The 24,548-nt window shown below is 44.3% G+C and overlaps 1 protein-coding gene across 1 annotated transcript in view; it reads right to left on the reverse strand.

Moving 5' to 3' along the window:
• LOC124711558 (phosphatidylserine decarboxylase proenzyme, mitochondrial) overlaps positions 1-24,548 on the reverse strand; it is a 136,930-nt gene that overhangs the window by 67,796 nt on the left and 44,586 nt on the right. The window contains exons 4-5 of the mRNA XM_047241693.1: positions 19,369-19,605; positions 12,911-13,040 (exon numbers count right to left, since the gene is read on the reverse strand). Coding sequence (XP_047097649.1) covers positions 12,911-13,040; positions 19,369-19,605 — 367 coding nt within the window. The remainder of the gene's footprint in view (positions 1-12,910; positions 13,041-19,368; positions 19,606-24,548) is intronic.

Consider the following 24,548-nt stretch of genomic DNA (forward strand, 5'->3'; position numbering starts at 1 on the left):
TGCAACTGCTGAGAAGAAAGTCATGGCAGTATGACAGCGGCAGATCGGCAGCTTCTGCATACGGACACTCTATCAGGCTAATGTAAAAGGCATCAGTGGCCATACGGATGCCACAGTGGTGGTCAGTATTCAGATGGCATAAGATGCATAAACGAAACACCCATAGCCTAGTTGTTGTTGTTGGTGGTTGTTGGGATGTTTAAGGGGGACTAAACAGCGAAGGTCATCAGTCCCCCATTCCAAAAACAAGCGAGACAAAGTCGCAGAGCAGATAAAACCCCAAGGGGAAGGAGACTGCCCCCCCCAGGTGCTAAAGAACACAAATTAGGCAACGAACACTACAGAAAAGAAGAGTACGGACGAACACCAGACAGAAAGAAATAGAAGAGAAGAAGATGGCCGGAGACTGGTTGACTGACCACGACAACAAAAAAGGGAAAGAGTCAACCATCTCACGGCACACCAGAACAGCAACAGACACAAGGACAAAAGACACAGAAAGGGAAAGGTGCAGGACCTCCCTAAATCGAACCATAAAATGGACTACCACGGATAAAATTTAAAACGTCATCAGCCATGGAGGCATCGTCAGATAAAACCAAAGCCAAAGTGCCCGGGAGATTAAAAGATTGCCGGAGTGTGCGCAGTAGAGGACACTCCAGCAAAATGTGGCCGACCGTCAGCCGGGACCCACACCGACACAAGGGGGGATCCTCCTGACGCAACAGATGGCCGTGCGTCAGGTATGTATGGCCGATGCGCAGCCGACACAGGACTACCGAGTCCCTGCGAGAAGCCCGCAGGGAGGAACGCCACACATCGGTCGTCCCCTTGACAGCCCGCAGTTTATTCGGGGCTGTCATGCCACGCCACTCAGCAGCCCACATCCCAATCAGCTTACGGCGCAACACCATCTGCTGGTCGCGAGCCGTAAGGCCGACCTCCAAAGCCGGGGCGTCAATCGCCCCTTTGGCCAGCCTGTCTACACGTTCGTTCCCTGGGATGCCAACATGACCGGGCGTCCACACCAGGACCACCGAACGACCAGAACGGGCAATGGCGGAAACAGTCTCCTGAATGGAGGACACCAGAGGAGAGGAGGGATAGCAGCGGTCGATGGCCTGAAGGCTGCTCAGGGAGTCACTGCAGATGACGACAGACCTACCTGAGCAGAAACGCATATGCTCAAGAGCGCGCAATATGGCCACCAGCTCTGCAGTAAAAACACTGCAGCCAGCCGGCAAGGAGCACTGCTCAACATGAGCAGCATGAGCAAAAGAGTAGGCAGTGCGACCATCAACCAGGGAACCATCAGTGTAGACAGTCTCACAGTCCGAAAATGAGGCGAGGAGAGCAAGAAAGCGGCGACGGAGGGCCACAGGCGGAACCGAGTCCTTGGGTCCCTGTGCCAAGTCCAGACGGATGGACGGCCGGGACAAACACCAGGGAGGCGTAGGTGCACGGACCCGGAAGGGAGGCGGAAGAGGGAATGAACCCAATTCCGACAGCAGGGACTGAACGCGGACAGCGACGGAAAGCCCAGACCTAGGTCGCCGTTCGGGCAGATGGAGGACCATAGCAGGGAAAAGCAGGCGACGATTGGGATGATCTGGCGACCAATGAACGTGGACAGCATAGTCGATGAGCAGACGATGGCGGCGAATCCGCAGCGGGGGAACCCCGGCCTCCACCAGTAGACTATCCACGGGGCTGGTGCGAAAAGCGCCAGTGGCAAGCCTAACCCCACAGTGGTGTATGGGGTCTAACAACTTCAACACTGAGGGGGACGCAGACCCATAGGCCAGGCTCCCATAATCAAGCCGGGACTGCACAAGGGCTCGGTACAACCGCAGCAGCATGCAGCGATCTGCACCCCAAGACGTGTGGCTAAGGCAGCGGAGGGCGCTGAGGTGCCGCCAGCATTTTTGCTTCAGCTGAGTAACATGAGGAACCCATGTGAGCCGGGCATCAAACACGAGTCCCAAGAAGCGGCAAGTGTCCACCACTTCAAGCAGGTGGCCGTCGAGGTAAAGTGCAGGATGAGGGTGGACCGTCCGACGCCTGCAGAAGTGCATTACTCGAGTCTTGGCAGCAGAGAACTGAAAGCCATGAGTCAGAGCCCATGATGCTGCCTTGCGAACGGCGACTTGCAGCCTGCGTTCGGCGACTCCCGTAGTCGTGGAGCTAAATGAGATGCAGAAGTCGTCGGCATACAAAGAAGGAGACACCGACGACCCCACTGCTGCTGCCAGACCATTAATGGCCACTAAAAATAAGGAGACGCTCAACACCGAGCCCTGCGGGACCCCATTTTCCTGTATATAAGAGGAACTAGAGGTGGCACCGACTTGCACCCGGAAAGAGCGGCGCAATAAAAAGTTTTGAAGAAAAGCCGGGAGCCGACCACGAAGACCCCACCCATGCAAAGTGGCGAGGATGTGATGCCTCCATGTGGTGTCATACGCCTTCCGCAGATCGAAAAATACAGCAACGAGATGCTGACGTCGGGCAAAAGCCCTACGGACAGCAGATTCCAGCCGCACCAAATTGTCCACTGCAGACCGGCCCCGACGGAAGCCATCCTGGGATGGAGCGAGGAGACCGCGCGACTCAAGGACCCAACACAAACGCCGCCCCACCATACGTTCGAGCAATTTGCACAAAACGTTGGTGAGGGTAATGGGACGATAGCTGTCCACCGCCAGCGGGTCCGCACCAAGCTTCAAGATGGGGACAATGACACCCTCTCGCCATTGCGACGGAAACATGCCTTCGCTCCAAATGCGATTAAATATCGCGAGAAGGTGTCTCTGGCAGTCCCTGGAGAGATGCTTCAGCATCTGCGCGTGGATGCAGTCTGGGCCTGGTGCCGTATCAGGGCAATCGGCGAGGGCAGCAAGGAATTCCCTCTCGCTGAAAGGAGCATTGTATGTTTCAGAACGACGCGTGTGGAATGAGAACGGCGTCCGCTCGGCTCGCTCCTTTAGAGAGCGAAAGGTGGGGGGATAGGAGGCAGTCGCAGAGCTCTGAGCAAAGTGCGCGGCAAGCCGTTCAGCAATGGCGGCAGCGTCCGTGCAGACAGCGCCGTCCAAGGAGTGCCCAGGGACACCCATAGGGGTCTGGTATCCATAAATCCGCCGGATCCGGGACCACACGAGTGAGGGGGAGACATGGGAGCCCAAGGATGAGACATACCTCTCCCAGCACTCCTGCTTACGCCGTGCAATAAGACGACGGGCCAGGGCACGGAGCCTCTTAAAGGCGATGAGGGTCTCGAGAGACGGGTGCCGCCTATGCCGCTGGAGAGCCCGCCGACGGTCGCGAATAGCCTCAGCAATCTCCGGCGACCACCAGGGTACAGCCTTCCTCCGAGGGAGGCCAGAAGATCGGGGGATGGCAGCCTCGGCCGCTGAAATTATGGATGTGGTTAAAACACGGACCACCTCGTCAATGTCACCCTGTGGGGGAGACGCAAAGGCAGCAGCAGAAGTAAAAGCCGGCCAGTCTGCCCTGTGGAGAGCCCAGCGGGGCAGGCGCTCAGAAGAACGACTCTGGGGTAGTGACAAATAGATGGGAAAATGGTCACTACTGCACAGGTCAGGGTGCACCCTCCAGTGGAGGGATGGGACAAGTCCGGGGCTGCAAAGAGAGAGATCGATGGCCGAGAACGAGCCATGGGCCACACTGAAATGCGTGGGAGCACCGGTGTTCAAGAGGCTAAGGTCGAGCTGAGCCAACACATGCTCCACGGCCCGACCGCGGTCATCAGAGGCAGTCCCACCCCATAGAGGGTTGTGGGCATTGAAATCGCCCAGAAGCAGCAATGGTGGCGGGAGTTGAGCCAGCAGCGCAGCCAAGACATGGCGGGGGAGCTCCCCATCCGGAGGAATGTAAACAGAGCAAACAGTAATAGCCGGCGAGAGCTCAACCCTGGCAGCAACTGCCTCTAAAGGCGTCTGAAGGGGTACTGGCGAGCTACAGACAGAGTGGTGAACAAAGAGGCAAACCCCACCTGACGCTCGTTGACAGGCAGCGCGGTTCTTATAGTATCCCCGATAACCGCGAAGGGCGGGGGTCCGCAGTGCAGGAAACCAAGTTTCCTGCAGAGCAATGCAGAGAACAGGGGAATCACTCAGAAGCATCCGGAGCTCTGGCAGGTGGCGGAAATAACCGCCGCAGTTCCATTGGAGAATGGAAGCAGGAAGGGACTGGGAGGGCGTGAATGCGACTAAGAGGCAGACAGCGCTTCAGAGCCAACCGCCGCCACTGGGGGAGAGTCAGCTGAGCCCATAGGAGAGGCCCCCAAGGGTTCCGTGAGGGCGAGATCCGCGGCAGAGGCGAGGATCTCCACCTCATCCCCGGAGCCAGGACTATGTACAGCAGGCGGTGCTGAAACCGCCGGAACGTCCTTCTTCTTGGACACATTCCGTTCCTTCTTCTCGCGTCTGCCCTTAGGGTGAGAGGGCTGGGAGAGCTTCTCTGAAGGAGCGTCGGAGGCTGACGACGACGCAGAAGCCCTACGATCAGCAGGTGGCGGAACCTTCAGCCACTGGCTGACATCTGGCTGGGAAGGAGAAGAAACGGAGGAAGGGAGAGCCCCGAGGGACCCCTTCCGCGAGAGAGGAACCGGCGGAGGCAACGCCGCCGGAGAAGGAGGGGGAGGAATCGAGCCTCCCGGTTGTGGAGCAGATGTCACTCCCGAAGTAAGCTTGGGGGGAGCGACAGAAGAGGGTTTGCCCCCAACTGCTAAGGGGGCAATAGAGGAAGGCTTGCCCCCAGGCACGAGGGGGGCAGACAGAGATACATGGCCCCGAGGGCCCACTGAAGGCGGCACAGATGAAGCGACAACCGTCGCTCGTGCGGGCGACGATAACGTGGCTGCAGCATAAGATGTTTGAAGGGAAGCAGGATACAACCTTTCATATTTCTGTTTAGCCTCTCGATAAGTAAGCCGGTCCAGGGTCTTAAATTCCATGATCTTCTGCTCCTTATGAAGAACGGGGCAATCCGGCGAGCATGGAGAGTGGTGCTCCCCACAGTTGACACATACAGGCGGGGGCACACATGGAGAATCGGGATGAGAGGGGCGTCCGCAATCTCGACATGTAGAGCTGGATGGGCAACGGGAGGACATATGCCCAAACTTCCAGCACTGGAAGCACCGCATCGGGGGAGGGACGTATGGCTTCACGTCGCAACGGTAAACCATTACCTTGACCTCCTCGGGCAAGACATCACCCTCGAAGGCCAAGATAAAGGCACCGGTGGCCACCCTGTTTGTCTTGGGTCCTGGATGGACACGACGGACAAAATGCACACCACGCCGTTCCAAGTCGGCTCTCAGCTTGTCATCGGATTGTAACAAGAGGTCCCGATGGTAAATAATCCCCTGGACCATATTTAAGCTACTGTGGGGAGTGACGGTAACAGGGACGTCACCCAGCTTATCACACAAGAGCAACGCTCGTGACTGGGCTGGGGAGGACGTCTTGAGGAGGATGGACCCATTCCTCATTTTTGACAACCCTGCCACTTCCCCAAACTTATCCTCCAGGTGTTCCACAAAAAACATAGGCTTCGTCGGAAGAAAGGAGTCACCATCAGTCCTGCTGCAGACAAGGTATTGCGGTACATAAGGCTCCCGCTTGGCACTAGATCGGCGTCCCTCCCATGGCGCAGCCAACGAGGGGAACGTCTGAGGGTCATATTGCGCAGCATTGAAGTCGACTCTACCTCGCTTAGAGACGCTGGTGGCCGTGCGACCACCAGCTTGGTGTGATTTATTGCGCTTCATTGCGCCACATCCGCCCAGATGCCACCTACTCCGAACGAGGGCTCTCCCCAAGGGCGCCACCCAGCCAAAGCAACGGGTACCTGGCCGATATCCCGTTGCCCGGAGTCCCCGTGCCCCAGACAAGATGGGCACATACTCCTTGGCATGCATGGGGAGGAAACAGCTCTGGCATCTGTAGTGCGATCCCTGCGTGGTCAGGGGGCTACCACCAAGAGGGTACATGACGACCCCACCACAACGGACTGGCTACCGTGCTGGATTTTAGGTGTTTAAAGGGTCCACAGTTGTCGTAGGCCCTAAGAAGAAGAGTGCGCACAAGGCGAGAAGGAGACCACCCAGAAGATGTTGGGCGTAGTCCCCCCCACACGACAATAGGTAACATGCAAGATGGTGGAGCATGATGGACCAATACAAAAACACCACGTAAGGTGTCCTTCCCCAAATGGCACGCACTGACGACGGAAATTTGGAAGAAAAAAGGAGGTCAAACCCAAGAGGGGACCATCACAGAAGGCCGAAACGTTTGAGACTCCTTTTAGTCGCCTCTTACGACAGGCAGGAATATCGCGGGCCTATTCTTACCCCCGAACCCGCAGGGGGCCATAGCCTAGTTCTGAACAGGTAAGGGACTGGTACAAATGGAGGACAGTGGTCCAATCTGTTCCCCAGGAAGTACCACTGAGGACACGTAGGATATTGAGGGCTCACTCACAGTTGGTGGCCGATAAGACATGTGGGAGGACCAGGAAAGTTTCCTATCGAGCATAAGCCCCACGAATTTCGTAGTTTCAACAAACGGAAGAGCCACAAGCCTAAGATGTGAAGACTGCAAGATACCAATTGTGCCACCGGAAATTCACACAAACGGTTTTGTCAGTGGAAAGTGAAAGCCATTGTTGATGCTCCATGACAATAGACACACTGCTGAAGGAGACATGTCTATGAAGAATTGCAATAGATCACAAAATCCTCAATGAGAAGGGAACCAGAGATGCCCAGTGGGAGACAGGTCATAACAGGATTAATGGCGATAGCAAAGGGGACGAAGACTCTCAGGACAGAAGCGTGGGGCAGACCGTTTTTCTGGATAAAGGTGTCCAACAAGGCAGAACCCACATGTACCTTGAAACTCGGTCTTTTAAAAATCCCTGAAGGAAACATGGCATGCAGCATGTGTAAAGAGTATGGAGGATACCAGCCCTCCAGCAGGTATTGTAGGCTTTCTCCAAACTGAAAAACATGACCAGAGTCTGGTATTTCCGCAGAAAAACATTCATGCCATGGGTTGATAAACTAAAGAGATAGTCAACTGCAGAACAGCATGCTTGAAATACACACTGGGCAGTGGTTAGTAGATTGCGAGACTTGAGCTACCACACCAGCCAGGCATGAATCATATGTTCCATCATCTTGCAAACGCAGCTGGTGAGTGAAATGGGGTGATAACTAGAAGGAAGGTGTTTGTCCTTAGTGGGCTTACGTATGGATATGTTTGTGGCTTCACATCAGCATCTGGGAAACGTGCCCTCTGCCCAGATGTAATTGTATGTATGGAGGAGTAAGTGCTTGCCTGCAAGAGGAAGATTCACATCCAAATGTGAACATCATCTGGCTGTGAAACAGAGGATCGGGGTGAAGTTAGAGCATGATCTAGCTCCCTCATAGTACAGGTGGCATTGTAGCACTCACGATTCTGAGAAGAGAAGGGTAGTGCCCGAGCCACCTCCACTCATTTCTGGTGGAGGAAGGCGGAGTGATAGTGGGTTGGGTGGAGCTCAAAATCTCTGCAAAATAGTGGCCCAAGGTGTTGGAGATAGCAAGAGGGTCCATTATGACTTCTCCTGCTACTGTCAAGCCGGAAATTGGGGAGTGGAACAAGGTCCCAGAGAGCCATAAGAGGTTGTCCCACACAATGGAAGAGGGATTGGAACTGTTATAAGAACTGCTAAAGGAAATCCAGGTACCTTTTTGCTATCCCCAAGAATGCGATGACACTGTGCATGCAACTGTTTACAAAGAATGCAGTTTGCCATCATAGGATGATGGTTAAAACCGCAGAGAGCACGTCTCCGCATGCAAACTGCATCATAGCATGCCTCAGTCCACCAAAGGACCAAGACATGGCACGGTGAAGAGGAATTGCGATCAATGGAAAGTTCTGCGGCAGTAAGGATAATGTTTGTAAAATGTTCTACCTGGTCATCACAACTGGGGAAATGTTGTTCATCAAAGGTCACCAGGGATGAGTAAAGCCTCCAGTAGGCTTTAGAAAGCTGCAATTTGGGTGTGCACATTGGTGGGGTAGGAGTCAGCAAATGGATAGCACATGGGAAATGGTCACTTGAGTATGTGTCAGAGAGAATGGACCACTCTAGACAACGGTTAAGCTGGGCAGTACGTAAGGAGAGGTCTAAATGGGAATAGGTGTGCATGGAGTCTGAAAGGAACGTGGGTGCTCCCGTGTTAGGGCAGATGGGGTTATGTCGATTGATATGGTCAGCCAAGAAGGCACCTCTCAGGCAGGTTCTGGGGGATATCCCAAAGGGGATGGTGTGCATTAATGTCACCAAGCAGCAAAAAGGGGTGAGGGAGTTGCCCAATAAGCTGCAAGAAGTCTGCTGGTGACACCGAATGACAGAGGGATGTAAATGGTACAAAGGGAAAAGGACAAGTGAGGAAGGAAAATGCGGACTGCAACAGCTCAAAGACAGGTAGTCATGGAGATGGGTTGACTATGAATGTCATCCTGGATGAGCAGCATGACACCCCTATGAGATGGAATGCCGTCCTCGGGGGGGAAAGGTAAAAGCGCACTGGAAAGAAATGCGAGAGCTCAAAGCATTGTGAGGACACAGTTTTATTTCCTGGGGGCAGAGAACAAGCAGATGCTACGATTCCAAGAGCTGCAAATGTTCTATTGGAGGGAAGCAAGTGAAAAATGAAGAGGTCATCTCGGTAGCTGGCAAGTACCACACTTTGAAAACTCACTGCTAAAGGGTGCAGAGGCTGAAGGATCCTGCTTCATGAGATCTACAAAGACATCGGCATTCTCCTTCTGTCAGCCTGCAGAGTCCTGGACAGAAAAATGGCTGGCGGTGCACGCCGACAACACGGACGTTGGACAGGCAAGGGTATCATGTGGCAACACCATCGAAGAGGACCTCAGAGTTGGTGAAAGAGAAGACTGTTTGCCTTTGTTTGATTTCTTGGAGCCTTTCTGGTTGGCAGAGGAAGCCTCAGATGTTTGTTAGCTGGAGGGTCATAAGAAGTCTCTGCAGGAGTATTCCTTCTCTCCTTTCCAGTCTGCTGGTTGTGTAGTGAGTGTTGCCCCGTGAGACGAAAGTTTGGTGACTTGCTGCACAGCTGGATGAGGAGACGAGGATACTACGATGACACAGGGTGATTTTACAACTGCAGCACTGAATTTGAGGTCACATGTCGGCGTGACCATGTCCTTCATGTAGTGAGATGTAGCAAGGACAGTACCGTAAGTGCACGATGGTAGAACATAGGGTTTTCAACTAACCAAAAACTTGTAAGTGACCAGGTAAGGCACTTTTTCCTAAACCTGGATCTCCTGGACTGCCCACTCATTGAGATATGCAAGGCAATTTCGGGAGGAGGCAACATGGTTGTCATTCCAATTGACACAGCAGGGATAATGTGGCGGACAGTTGCCCTTGTGAGCATCCCTATCATTTAGCTGGATGTCAACAGGACATGCGAGTGTGGATGTAACAATGACATTGGTAGCAGTGCATCGGGTTCAGAATGTACAGTTGGACTGTGATAACTTCATAGCCTGCTTTGATTTTTGACGAAAGCACCACTCTATTGAAGGTGAGAATAAAAGTGTGTGTGGGCTCTAAGGAGGAATCTACCTTTAACATCACCTGATGGATGGCAATGACACCCTGATCAGAGAGGCATGACTGAACTTTGGCCTTGGTCAGACCATCGAGCAGCCTACTGTAAATAACACCAGGGGAAGAATTCAAAATTCTATGGGCCTTGACACGAACATGATAACTGTGGAGAAGCGAGGCAGCAAGCAGCAGTTGTGCTTGAGAATTTGAAGTAGTCTCCAAAAGCAAAGTGTCATTCTGTAAACAGGAGCAGGATTTCACAAGGCCGGCAATGGCATCAACACCTTTTTGAATGATAAACAGATTTACCGTAGCAAAGGACTGATTGTCTTCAGTGTATGAAACCACGAGGAACTGTGGTGCAGTTGGGAGGGTCTTTGAATCATTAGACCTATTCCATTTATGTTTAGTGTATGTTGACTGTGAAGAAGATGATTGGCTCACTGAGAGAAAATCTCTCACGATTGCTAGAGTCTCTGTTGGCGTGCTCCTTTTCAATTGGGGGCTGCCCTCAAAGGGGGCGCACCCGCCTTAGGTGATCGTTCCCACCTCAGGTTACACCTACCGAACACCTGGCAGAAGGACCAATCGGCAATTTGGTAAGGTAGCAGCTCAGGCAATCACCCCTCCCTGGGCCTGGCCTGTACCAGAGGATACCCTACCTGTCAACCCGTGGCTGGGAATTACGCATTACCTAGTCACCCATTACGTGTCAGATATGTGGGCTAGCCATCAGGAGAGCACAGGGAGGAAGAACAAAAAGAGGATCCTTTAACGCTGAAGTGGAGGAATGATAGGAGAAGGGGAACGAAGAAAGAAAAAAAAGGAATGAAAGACAGTGATGAGACAGTTCTGATATTGGCTACGGAAACTGCTGAACACATTTCCAAGAACATCCCAAACCTGTTCCCCAAAGGAGGCAAGAGGATAGTCATGCAGCACGGAAGGGAAAAGATACAGCAAAGGCTGGGGCCCTGTGGTAGCCAAGCACTAACACGCCAAAAAGTGAGCCCCCTGGGAGGGAGGAGAGCGAGTGGCTGAATGTGTATTTTATTACGTGTATATTTTATTAACTCTCTGACATGAAGTTAATCCAAAAACTCAACTGCCAGTGAGTCTTTTCTACACGCCAACGTGCTGCTCATTCCAACTTCACACAGTGATTTTTTTTCACTCATTAATTTTCTTTCCAAACTTTATAAAATATATGACTATTATACTTCATCCATCTTCTAAGTTCATTGTTGACTATGTAAATATATTAACTATATCTATTTCATGTTACAGTTAAATCTACATTGGAAAAAAGCAGTGGCTCAGTCGTGGGTAAAGCAGGTGTAGACTTCGGTTTATTGGTAGAATACTGGAGATGAGCACCCAGCCTACAAAGGAGATCGTTTACAAATCATTCATGCAACCAGTTCTGGAATATTGCTCAACTGTGTGGGACCCAAACCAAATAGGGCTAACATGGGCTACTGAAAATATACAGAGGAGGGTAGCACAAACAGTCACAGGTTTGTTTGATCCATGGGAGCATGTCACAAAGATACTGAAGGAACTGAACTCAAGACACTTGAAGAGAGACATAAACTATCCAGAGAATGTTTATTAACAAAGTTTCAAGAACAGGTTTTAATACTGACTCTAGGAATGTACTATAGCCCCCTTATGTATCGCTCACAGAGAGATTGTGAGTATAAGATTAGAATAATTACTGCATGCACAGAGGCATTCAATCATTCTTCCCACAGTCCATACCTAAATTGAATAGGAAGAAACCCGAATAACTGGTACAATAGGACAATGCCCTGAGCCCCATGGTGGTTTGCAGAATATAGATGTAGAAGTACTAGGGTTGCCCAGAAAGTAATGCACGACGTTTTTTTTCTTTAACAATTCTTTATTGAACATAATGAGAATTACACACACAAAATAAAATAAAAAAAATATTTGTCCATGTAATCTCCATCTTGTTCTGTGGCCTTCCACCAGCACGATACAAAGGCGTGTGTGCCCTGTTGGTACCAATCCTTCACTGTGTGAATCATTTCCTTGTTGTCCTCAAAATATCTTCCATGAATGGCATCCTTTAATGGCCCAAACAAGTGAAAGTCTGACGGGGCAAGGTCATGTCTGTAAGGTGGATGGGGTCAGCAGTTCTCAGACTTGCGTGGGCCCGAGCGTTATCATGTTGCAGCGAAACATCTCCTTGGTTGCTGTGGCACAGAAGTCGCCAGAAGCACATCTTGAGTTTTGTTAATGTGTTGACATAAGCTTCTGAATTAATGGTACAGCGTCTTGGCATCACATTAATGAGAATCACACTTTCACAGTCCCAGAACATGGTGATCATGATCTTAACAGCAGAAGCATTTGCTTTGAATTTTTTTCCTCTGTGGGGAGTGGGAATGCCGCCATTCCATCGAATGTCATTTTGTTTTGGGCTCAAAATGGTGAATCCAGGTTTCATCACTCGTCACAATCCAGGACAAGAAGCCCTCCTCCTCATCTTCAAAATGTTGCAACAAATCAAGACAAATGGTTTTTTCTGTGCAATTTGTGGTCCACTCTTAGACAACGTGGGACCCACCTTGCACATGCTTTTGAATATCCAAGATTGCAGATAATTGCATCCACACTTCCTTTACTGATTGACAAATGCAGTGCCGACTGCCAAGCCACAATGCATTTGCCCTCGCAAATTACATCATCAGCTCGCAGCAACATGTCAGGTGTCACAGCTGTGGATGGTCTCCCCGATCGCTGCAAATCGTGGGGCTCTGCCAAACTGCCTTCTGATGACCTCATCCTCCATGTCCAGCAACTAACTGTACTTATGTCAACAGCAAATGCTTCATAGACTTTGCACAAGCGTTTTTGAATATTTCCCACAATTTCTTTCTCTGCAGTGAGAAATTCAATGGCGGCATGTTGCTTGTAACTTACATCATTACAGACACCATTTTGGAACTGTCCTGCACCTACACTGTCTCTCTGAAGAGACAGAAACTTGGCGTGATTACTCAGGAGACTTCAAATAATACATATGTAACATTTTGCATTCGTAGCATTGTTTCTGGCTGAGAAAAAAAATGCGGTGCATTACTTTCTGGGCAACCCTCATAGCTGTAGATATCAGAAGAAGGTTTCAGCCCAGTAACAACAATCCAGCGTTCAAGGTCTGGTGCTTTTTATTCTTCTCCTCAGAATCAAACATCACACATAGAAGATCGATATGTTACTATACCTTGACTTACTGGTTTCCATGTATGTGGTCCAAGGAAAGCTTCAAGCGTGTATGTGACACCCTTGACTTGTTCCACTTTGCTAGATGAAACACGTCCTATATTTACCACACTCCCATCTGCAGGAGATACCTGTTGATGGAAAAACATGTGGGTACTGGTAGTGATTACTTTCTTGTAACATCAGTGCTTTTTCTTAGATGAATACAAAATCTAATATAAAAAATTTCATATGTAATAAGTTGTACATTTATGAGACATGCACAGCTCGCTAATTGAATGGAATTTTTACCAGGACTAAATATGTTAGCAACCACTCAATTTTTCCATTACAAGCTCCAATTAGAATTGAGGACTCTGTTCTTACTTATATCTGGGTGTAGGCACTGTCACAAGGTACTAAATCTAGTTGCTTCTGAGCAGAAGGAGATGTTGCTGTGGTCTATGTGGATGGCCAACCAACTAGCCTTTACTATATTTCTTATTTACCGTTTTTCAGCTTCAGTTTTTCCATTTTCCTGTTTATGTCTATTTCAGTCTGTCAGCCAAAAGTAGGGCCTCAGTAATATAAAATTTACGAACTTTAAGGAAATGAGACTATATAGACATGAAATCACACTATTCAATTTTAATTTACTGAATTAAAAATAAAATAAACAGTAATACAGCATGATTGGCTGAGAGTCAGGCAACAGAGATGTTCAGCAACCTGGTGCAAGTCTTTCGATTGGATGGCACTTTGGCAACTTGCACATCCCTAAGCTAACCCAGTAATCCTACTCATGAATCCAAACCACATTTCATTCCTGGCTTATCTTTACACAACTGGAAGGTGACAGCTAGGGTAATGCCAGACCTGGCAATTTCCAAACATGTTTTACCACCACACCATTAAACATGACATTTGGTAGACTATTCTGTCACATTTAGATGTGATATGTAAGACTACCACAGCATGTACATAATTCCTTGTCACTGAGACTGGCATATATTCAGTGGTGCATCTGTTCGGAATGCAGTGCACTCTAAAACTAGGATGCTTTCTTAGTTGGTAACAATACACATAGGATACCCATAAACCAAGTATTGCTGTCTTTCATGAGTTCCCAGAATACAATAAACACCTGAGCAGCATTTTCTGGGCGAATCTAACAAGGATCAGTGAAAATTTTTAAGGGCAGTACAATGGAAAAATAATGAAGGGGGAAGTTAGGATGAAATAACAGCAACAAAAGGTCCAGGAAGGTAGCCGTACCATGTAGGGAATTGCATTTGAAAGAAAACAAGCTTAAGAAGATTTGATGAAAGAGAGAAATAAATTGTGACATTTCTGTGAAAACTCAAGTTTATATATTTTTGTCATTGTGAACTCATATTTTTAATATTATACTAAGAGCTTTTGCTCTTCATAGATACAAGCAGGTAGTTATGTAAAGTTGGGATACAACATAAAATTCTAGTCCTGTGGTCAGTGTAGGGATTTTCTGAGCACAATCAGATACAAACAACACCAAAACTAGCAACACAGGATTGGTGATTAATGAATCCTATCTTATAGATCAAAGTGATTCTCATTAAATAATTTGGTGGAGATTAGAATGAAGGAGATGGATCTGGGAATAATTATGTTCTCTCTCCTGATTGTGATATTATTAAATCCCATAGCTGGATCGTGTTTATCATACATAACTGGGACAACATGTCCAATGAAACATAAGAAGATGGGACAACTCCATTTGATCTGATACCACTCACTCATAACATACACAATACTTTTTCTTTTCTTCTTCCTTACAAACCTGATACATATAACAAAAATATGAAATACCATAGAATAGTAAGGCCTCTCACCCCCCCCCCCCCCCCCCCCCTCAGTCTTTCAAGAACCTAACTCCCATGTATAAAATGGTTTCAAATGTCCAATTAATTCACAAATATATTAATGTGTTACACATTTGACCTTAAGAATGTAAGTGGGAAAAAGTTTAGAAAAGGTCTGAAATTGTACTTGATGTTTGTTTGAAGTCTGTAGGTGCTCTCATCATCAGACAGTGGATGAGTATACACCAAGTAATTTGCACTTCATTTCCAGTAAGAGGTAATTCTTCACACACTGCAATGTTCCTGGCACAATATCTCCTGAACTATATACTTAACAATGATATAATTTTACAGCTACATTTAATGGTATATATGTGGATACTATCTATAAAATGTGTTGCAAATAGAATTAGTAGTAAAGAAGTAATAAATTAAAACAGAATGCCTTATACTGAGTGATAAACTAATTTCCTTTCATTATTTTGTCTGGATGTGCCAGAAAGAAAAGATTTTGTAAAGGTTTGAACTTGTGTGTAAAATGTTTTTCAAGTCACTAAAACTTAGCTACAAGATGTCCTGAAATTCCTGGACATGCCTTACATTTCCAACGGTGTCCATATGGTAGTCTGTAAGGGGGTTGGGGGCAAGACCTATGGGTATAGAATATATTTAACATTTCGGAGGACGAATGGTGACTTGCAGGTAGCAACAAAACCATTATAGTTCCAACTCTGTTAATGATGAAACAAAAATGCAAATTCAATGACGCATTGCCATTAAAAGTATAACTGTTTCAAGGCAAGAAGACACGAACTCAAAGCACAATGCCATAATTGGCATCCAGCAACATATGTTTCTGTTGCACACAAAGGTAAGGTTATAAAATAGTTTTCTTTTTCTTTTTATTCTTTTGTGTGTTTGACTTGGACCAACATAATGCTATGGTGATTATTTAAAGAGTTTTAATCTATAACTGCCAATTTTCATAAATTATTTTAATACAACAAACTTTTCTCTTGGAGATGCACAAGATTTGGAAGTACACCTGTCTTCTAAGAAACCAAAATTTCATAAAATTCCACTGGTGCTTAAGATATTGAAGGTTTTTTTGCTCAGCCCACACAATCACTGTGTTGTGTTAGCGTTACAGAGGTAACATGTATTTCGTACTGTTCATCACCAAGCATCATGCAAATCCAATGACTGCACATAAACTAAATACAAAACTATACTGTGATCCTGATATTAAAAAGAAAGCTTCATGCTGTTGCTGTGACAATACAATTTCATTCTAATTTCTTGTTTTGGGATTGGCACCAACAACAGTAATCATGGTTCCCAGAAAGCATTTCCTATTTCAATACAATATTTTGACCTTAAAGCTGGTGTTATACAGACAAAGGTAGTCAAAATTGAAACTACTCCAAATGAAAGTGCTGAAACAATGTCATTGTATGTTTGAGATACTTTAATAGGGTTAGAAATAGAAAAGGAAAGAGTAGAAATAGGAGCTGACAATACAAATACAAATTTTGGTGACATAAGTCAACACAACTGTAAAAATGTATTCACTAAACTAATGTCATATCACAAAACTTTAGTTTGAGTGAGGTGCCCAACTCAAATTCTCAACAATTCCATTCAGCATGGGTTGCATAGTTTAAGTGAAGATTGTTTTCAAGTTGTACAATTACTTTTCTATATATACAGTAAGTAGTAATGAGCTCAAGTATTATTGTGAATTTGTAGAAACTAGTTACAAACAGCTTCTTAGTCACAGTAAAACCATATGGTTATTTCTGTACCCTGCACTTGACAGAATAATTGAAATGTACGAGGCTTTAAAATCTTACTTTTTTGCCTACATCCAGTTCTAAAGACGTTCTTTGAAAACAGTTTGAGTAAGCCTCATTTATAACACATTCATTGATGCCTGTGTTTCATCTTGGTATCGAACAGCTTGAAAGTGAACTGACATCCATTGTTCAGATCACTGCAATATTAGAAAATGTGTGTTCTCTTTCTTAAGAACAGGTTAGGGAATAATTTCAATGTCACTAAAGATGGGGGAGGGGGGAACACATTGATAAGTGCTAGGGAGGACGGCCTTAATAAAGAACTTGACAATTCTGAGCAGGAGGCTGTTGAGCAGGAGGCTGTTCCGTTGCATGCCAAACGTCTCAACTATTTAGATAAATGGTGTGTGTCAATTTCAGAACTAAAACATTTTGGATGGTTAATCTTAAATGATACAGTATTTATAGCCAATGTACAAAAGTGTGTACAGTTCGTGAGTGATAAAGTTGGCGTAACAGTTGATGTAAAGTGTTGTGATGAGGTATGTAATGTGAACTAGGTTTTGCAACAGCATAGCTCTGAACTTTGGGAACTGTCCTATAATGATAGGTGGACTAGATATTTTAATGGTAACAAGCACAAGAACTGTCACTCTGAACTCCTGAAACTAGTTCAGTATTTTCTTGTTATTCATGCACCCAACACAAATGCTGAAAGAGTATTTTCACTACTTAGAGCACAGTGGACATATCAAAGGAATAGATTATCTATTGACTAAGTCAAAGGTATTGCTTTTGTGAAGTACAATTTTTCAAAATTCAATTGTATGGAATTTCATGGTAATATTTCATAAAAGCTAAACTTTGCATAACATTAGTTCTTCAGAGAAGTATAACTGACTGCTGTTGATGATTACGTTTAACATTGTATGTGCCAGGATTTTAAGAAAATAAAAATGTATTTGCCAATAATGTCCCACATTTTTGTCAAATGTTCTACATTTTTACCACTGTGCCCTACATTTCCATAAAACACTCTGGCAAGCTAACACTAACTGCTCTCATTCTCAAATGCTGGATGAATACAGACTGGGTTATTTGCATGCTGTGAGTTACACTGCTTCAAGACATACACAGAGTTTTTAACTGTAATGCTTGTCTTACTGTGTTAAACCTTTAACATAAGATTATAGATGTTAATGAGTAGATTATCACAGTATTTAGAATTCTTAAATTCCACTAATAATTACATATGAAATATTGAAAATCTAATTTTTGTTGCTCGTGGAGGCCGTTACATAGGCAGCCTGCAATTGAGTTTGGGTGATGGTGCACCAGATTGTTGTACACACACACACACACACACACACACACGCACGCACGCACGCACGCACGCACGCACGAGTGCATGCACACTGGGCACTAAGATTGACTGCACCGAGAGACAAAAGTGTTATTAGTCTTCGCGAGCATGGGAGGAGGGAGGGAGGGAGGGAGTGAGGGAGGGAGGGAAGGGGGAGGGGTCGTGGGCATGCACACTCCTGCCTGCATGCATGTTTACTCTACACCTGACAATCTGACAAAGGGCTTTCCCATGGCTTAGTCTACTTTTAAATTTACTACTTTGCCTCTCAATGCCTTTTCTGTGTGGTGAGTAGCAATCTGGCCTATTTAATTGTTATCCTTTCCCCAACTTTCCATTGTTTGATACATATGTATTATTAGATATACATAAAATATCAAAATTCTTTGTAATGTTGTAATTTTTTAAATTTTCTTACTCAGGGTATAATATACGTGTGACAGGTGACAACAAAATACATATTTCACATATAAACATTTTATTTAAACAAATATTCGAGATTGAAGAGTCATGAAAACCAAATGCCCTTTAAGTCGGAACTGATTATTATGACTTGGACAGTTAAGAGTTTTAGTACAGCAGCTGATACGTCCACTGTGTGTTTTTTTTGCTGGTTGGAACTGTGGTAGATATCAGAGGTCCCCATTCCATGTTTTGGCAGAGAGCATAAACTACTAAATTACTGGAAGGTGAAACTAAAACAGGCACAATACACACTGGATGGTCTGATTCCAAGAATTCAAAAAATTTGAAAGTTGTATAAAATATGAATGAAACTCACTACAGAGACACAATCTATGCTTAAAACTAATTCAGTTGCATTAAAACAACAAAATAGCTATGAGAACTTAAGTAAGTAAAATGCAATGAAATGACATGGCCAGTTAAGGTATGATGGATTTGATTCCTTACAGTTATATAAACATAAAGTAGATAAAAGTGTGCACTGGTGGTGCTGCTTTACTGGAATTACAGCTCATCAAGGAGGACACCATTCATCAAACTCATGATTTGTCTATTATAGTTTTATAACTTAAACAATTACAGACTTTAGCCACGTCACAGAACCACAATCAAAGGCCTCAGAAAGGTCATAGAAACACAATCTTGAAGATTAATGTTCTGCTAGTTTAAAAGAATGATGAAGGTTTTTTTCACTCTCATACTTCATAAAAATGAAGTAAAATGTATCTTCAATGGACTGCTAACAATAGGGCACAAATCAACAACAAGCCAGCATCTCAAACCAGAAGTTAGATAACTGTAACTGTTTCTACTGTTACATTTTACAATAAAAACTCAAGTTTGAATGCTTAACTGTAATGACTATTTTTTTCCCATAAATGCTTACTACTACTGTGGCTACCCAGCTACCTGTTAGCTTATTGTTTCCATCTCTTAACATTCCAAGTAGCTTCGATGAGAAGGTAGAACAGTAATAATAATCAGCAAAATGTTCTGCTTTTGCAAAAATACTTACAAGGCAATCAGTGGCAGCAATTGGACGTGCATCATGACGCAGTTCTCGACAGAAGAAATCTGCTAGACTACGATATGCAGATAAGTTGGTAACTGCTGCCTCCTCCAAGTTGCAACCAAATTTCGTAATGTAAGCTGATATGAGTCGAGTCCGGAGTGGTTCAGGTAGTTCCAGATTGCTAAACCAGCCCCAGCTCCGTGACACAAGGCGCAATGGAACAGATCGGTAGCACGTCACCTACAACAACAGTGTTATCGTTGTCAACATTCTTCATAGACTTTCCAATCAAGTTCAACATAAACAGTTCATAACACACATTACGGAGTCACCATGACTGAGTAAATATAAACATAACAGGAGCAGCTAAGAGATAAACGATACAATGAACAATTATAGGTAATAAATACATTACAAATAATAATTTTGTCCTAATATTTTAACAAAAAGAACCAAAACATATCTACCAGGGTCTTTTTTTCCCCATCTCCTGATCACACAGCATAAATGCCACACAAGTGGCAGGTGATAGTGTGTGCCGTAAAGAACTGTGCATCTCCCGCATGGCACACTCTTTCAGTCTGTACTGAGCTGCAGTGACATAAACACAGCTGTTTCAATTGATTCTCCTGTCAACTGTGAATTGTGAAGCTTTATTCATTTTCTGCTAGCAGAAGCATGTAAGAATGAGCCAAGTGCATGGAGAAAACTTTATCAGGCAATATTTCCTTCTGGAATTGTTTTCATGTGTGACAAGGTCATTCCTCATTGTGCTGGTGCAGCTCAATGGCACCTTGAGAAATTTCAATGGGACATTACCATCACTTGCCCTACAGCACCAACCTAGTTCTGAGTAACTTCCATCTCTTCCATGAACTGAAGAATTTTAATGTAGCATGGATGTAGACCAACAAACGTGAATGTGAATTCAGGGCAATAAATGACAGTTTCTGCACAAGTGCAATGTTGAACCCTGATACATCTCAGACATTCTGTCTTACCATGTGCAGTTCGGACTACATGTTCACAACTGAACTGCTCTGTAAGAAGACTGTGGGAGAAAGAACAGAACATGGAAGTTTATCATTTGCTAACAGCATCTTACTGAAACACAAGAGTTGCTACAGTATACCTGAGAAGCTGCTGTTTGCAACTATGCTTGGTTTTCAAAAGTTTTGAATTTACCTTGAGAGAAACAGGGTACTGGTGCTCTCTGACCACAAAGCTCTTCGACTTTTGGCATGAGCGCTGTCTCTGCAACAGGTTGACTACACAATCCACAACATTAAGGGCATTGAGAATACTGTCGCTGATGCTTTATCTGGACTGTTGGTCTCAGGAGGAGACACTATTGGGAAGGAAGCTGTTGATGAAGAGTTACATCTATTGTATATAAAGGAAGTAGATGAGGTAAAGGAAATCCTTGCAGCATGCAAAGATATGCACATAGTGAGGATCCAATGTTGAAACTTATGAAGATGAAATCCTATATCAAAGGATATGAGAACTCGCCCAGATTATACAAAATGCATGGAGAGATTCAATTAAGGAGGCAAAATAACTACAGAGAACAGAGGTTTATAGACATACTCAATAAGCAAGCATTTATTAATAATTTGTCAAGAAGAGTGCATAGTTGGCTGCATGTGATAAATGCTAGAGGGTACAACACACAGTACAGTATCTTGTCAAGCGGAAATGCAGAGTATTACTCCTCTTTAAGCACAATCGTTGCTCACTGTGGATATTTTCAGACACCTTCCTACCTTTAGAGATGAAATTAAATATGTATTTGTAGCTGTACATGTATTTTCAAAATTTATAAAACTGTACCAGATACAGAGTGTGACCAGAAAAACTATGATTGTCAAATTGGAGAAAGATTACTTTAGAAAAGTGGTATTTACAGAGATGGTGTTGCCAGACAATGGGTCACAGTTCATCCCAAGCTTATGGGATGACTGTATGCAATGTAACCACATAAAATACATTAAAATATCCACTGATCACACAGCCAGCAACCCTACCTAGAGATATGTATGAGAGATTGGGCACCTGTGCATGACTTATATCACTTCAAAGAACACAAGGTGGGCAGAATACATGCAGTTAACAGTTTATCGGAAATTTACTCAACAGCGTTAAGAATAGCACATAAAATTCTGAATTATTCACAGTCTTGTGTATCTGAGATATGACATTAATGCAAATGCTGTTTCAGCAAACTCCAATATCAATATTCAGTCAGTTCTTCTTTTATGATTCTCTGATCTTTTATTCTTTATATTGTTGATGTTACATTTAGTCTAAGATTTCCTTGTCATTTTGTAATAACTTCTTTCTTGATACTGTAATTACTTCCTTCTTGATGCTTCAAGTTGCCACAAAATATTCATACGTAATGGTCTGACCTATGTCCTACAATCATGAACAGCTTACCGTAATGTGTGAGACATGACTTGGTGCTACATAAAATGCTTATTAACCAGGTAAGAACTTGAATGGGTCTTGTAACATAACAGATGCTAAGGAAGCACACAGGGGTGCTTGTTTTTAAATGTGCTTGCCTGTCCAAATGGGTGGTGATAGTCCAGCCCAAGAAGTGGAGTTTAAGCGCAGCTCCAGGCTACAAGCTATACGGCAAAGCATGAAAGACACGGGACTCGTGGTGAATTTCCCAGCTGCCATGAAGCCTCAAATCCACACACATGAAACAGGAGGGATGCCATGGCAAGAATGCTCACTTAAATGTGTAAAAATCTTGGATATCTAGTGTCACAAAATCCAGTTGTCCTACATGAACAGCAAAGCTATCAAATTGAGCATGTTTATGAGACGAGCCTAACACCACTTACAATGTTTATATATGCCAAAAACTACATAAGTTACAACAATATTAAAAACTGTAATTTATGATACTTCCCTAGTTAAATTAACTGTATGAGAACCCGAGGTGCTACAAACTCAAACAAAGTGTCAAATAAAATATACTTGTTTATAATGTAACCTGTGACTTCCCTGGTTTGATACATTAAACAGTTTTAATGTTACAAGCAACAAACAATCTTGCAGCCAAATGAGTTAAGCCACAATATGCAATTCCCCAAAGTAACATATATTATGAAGTCAGCGCAGTGTAGGAGCATCCATCACCTGTTTTCTGGCTGAGAATTTTTTTACAATATTCAGTGTTTTTAATAGAAATACTAAATTTATTTAAACTGGCCACCAATAAAGTTCTTGCAAGTATGATGCATATGCTGTAAATTATGAGGGCACTTGGTGAAAGATCGACTAAAGACAATTAGAATAATTGGCCACTTCATTTTTCTATTTATTTACAAACATGTTTTCTTTACGTAAATGAATGTTGCAGAAGGTTTCAATATTTATTTCATAGATGACCAGGAACCAGTAGACTTGTAATGTAGTTTGTAATCAGGAAAGAACTGTAAGAAAGGGAACTGTATGTATGTATAGTTTTAAGAAACAAGGCAATGTGACATCAGCAATGCTATATAAGTGATATATGCATTTTCTGTGGTGTCAGTGATGCTATGTGAAATGCACATGTTCTGTCATGTTTGCGACACTATATAAGCAAGAAATGCCTATTCTGCTGGAACTTCTCTGCTTCACTCATGATTGCGGTGTCAGTGACGAGTTCTGCAATAGGTAGCGGTGAATAGAGATTATATGCGGAGTATCAGCTACGCCAAATGTGAAAGACTTAAAATTTTATGCTCTGTGTTGAACTCTATCTTAACACAAGAATGGCAGAAGGTGTCAAAATGACCCCATCATACATTTTCTTCAGTGTCATATCCAATTTTTTAAATTAATTCTTGAAATCGTTTTACTCGTACTAATTTTTTCTCTTCTTGATTATCATGTAATTGGCTTTCCAAAATACTTACATTTTCTTGAACATTTTATCTGATATGCCTAAAATAGCAGAAGTGGTCAACTTGACACTGCTTCTCTTCTTAATATATGTAAATAATTCAACAATGAAGCACCAATAACCATCAATCCACCAGAGTTGTTGCTGCTCATTGTTGCACCTTGGACAATGCACATCCCAATCTGCCACAGTATATTGTGTAATTCACGTAATATTCTTTGTCCACGAAAGACATTTTCAGACTTGTCAGCATGGACTTTTTGACGAGGAAATGTTATGTCTCTGGGAGAATCGTGATGCTGAATCAGGAACTGAATTTATTGATGAAGATGAAGATTTTATACCTGAGGCAAGTGAAGATGAAGTCATTGTGAATTAAAACGGATTAGTGGAGGAGGATCTGATGCTGATCTATGATGACCCTCACCTCACCCATCACAGCAGGTCAAACTGAATTATTCTACAAAGATTGTCACTAGGGATGGAACCTAGTGAGAGATTTTCAATTTTTCATCTTTTGGAAGGAGGTGAGCTGTGTACATTATAAAGGAGCGAGGAGATCCCACTACTTACGCTTGCTAATGAGTAGAGGACTCTGTCATCAGCACTTTGTGTCCTATTTTTGACGAGACAATGCTATAGCTCATTAAGAAATACACAGAATGAAATGCTAAAAAAATACTTTAATAACAAGGTTTGGACCACAGCACTTGAGTAATTGGAAAAAAAAAAAATTAATAGCTGTGATATATGCCCAGGGTGTCATTTGTACAAAAGATATGTCTGCAGACAATCTGTGTTCAAATTCTTTGGGATCTGCTTTCATTGAGGACATTATGCCAAGGAACATATTTCAGGAGCTTCTCAAAAATGAGCAACAGCTGAGCACTTGCCAACCAAAAAATTCACTCTTGTACCCAAATTTGGGGAAGGTTCATAGAAAACAGTATTCATTATTACAAGCCTAGAGACAATATAACCATAGACAAGCAACTATTACCACGCGAAACAAGATGCAGATTCACTCAATTCATGCCAAACAAATATGGCTTCAAATTCTGGATTTCTGCTAATGTTTCAATGAAGTATATATGTAATGCTTTTCCATACCTCGGACAAGAGAACATGCATAGAAAGAAGGAGTACGATGCTAAGAGTCTTTTGGAGCCATTTCTAAATTTAGAATGAAAAGGGGCAACAGACAACTACCCCATGTCTCTACAACTTGCTAAGAAGCTTACAGAAAAGTAAATTTTATTAGTTGGTACAATCAACAAGA

Source organism: Schistocerca piceifrons, chromosome 8 (assembly GCF_021461385.2).
Source record: "Schistocerca piceifrons isolate TAMUIC-IGC-003096 chromosome 8, iqSchPice1.1, whole genome shotgun sequence".
Taxonomy (NCBI): domain Eukaryota; kingdom Metazoa; phylum Arthropoda; class Insecta; order Orthoptera; family Acrididae; genus Schistocerca; species Schistocerca piceifrons.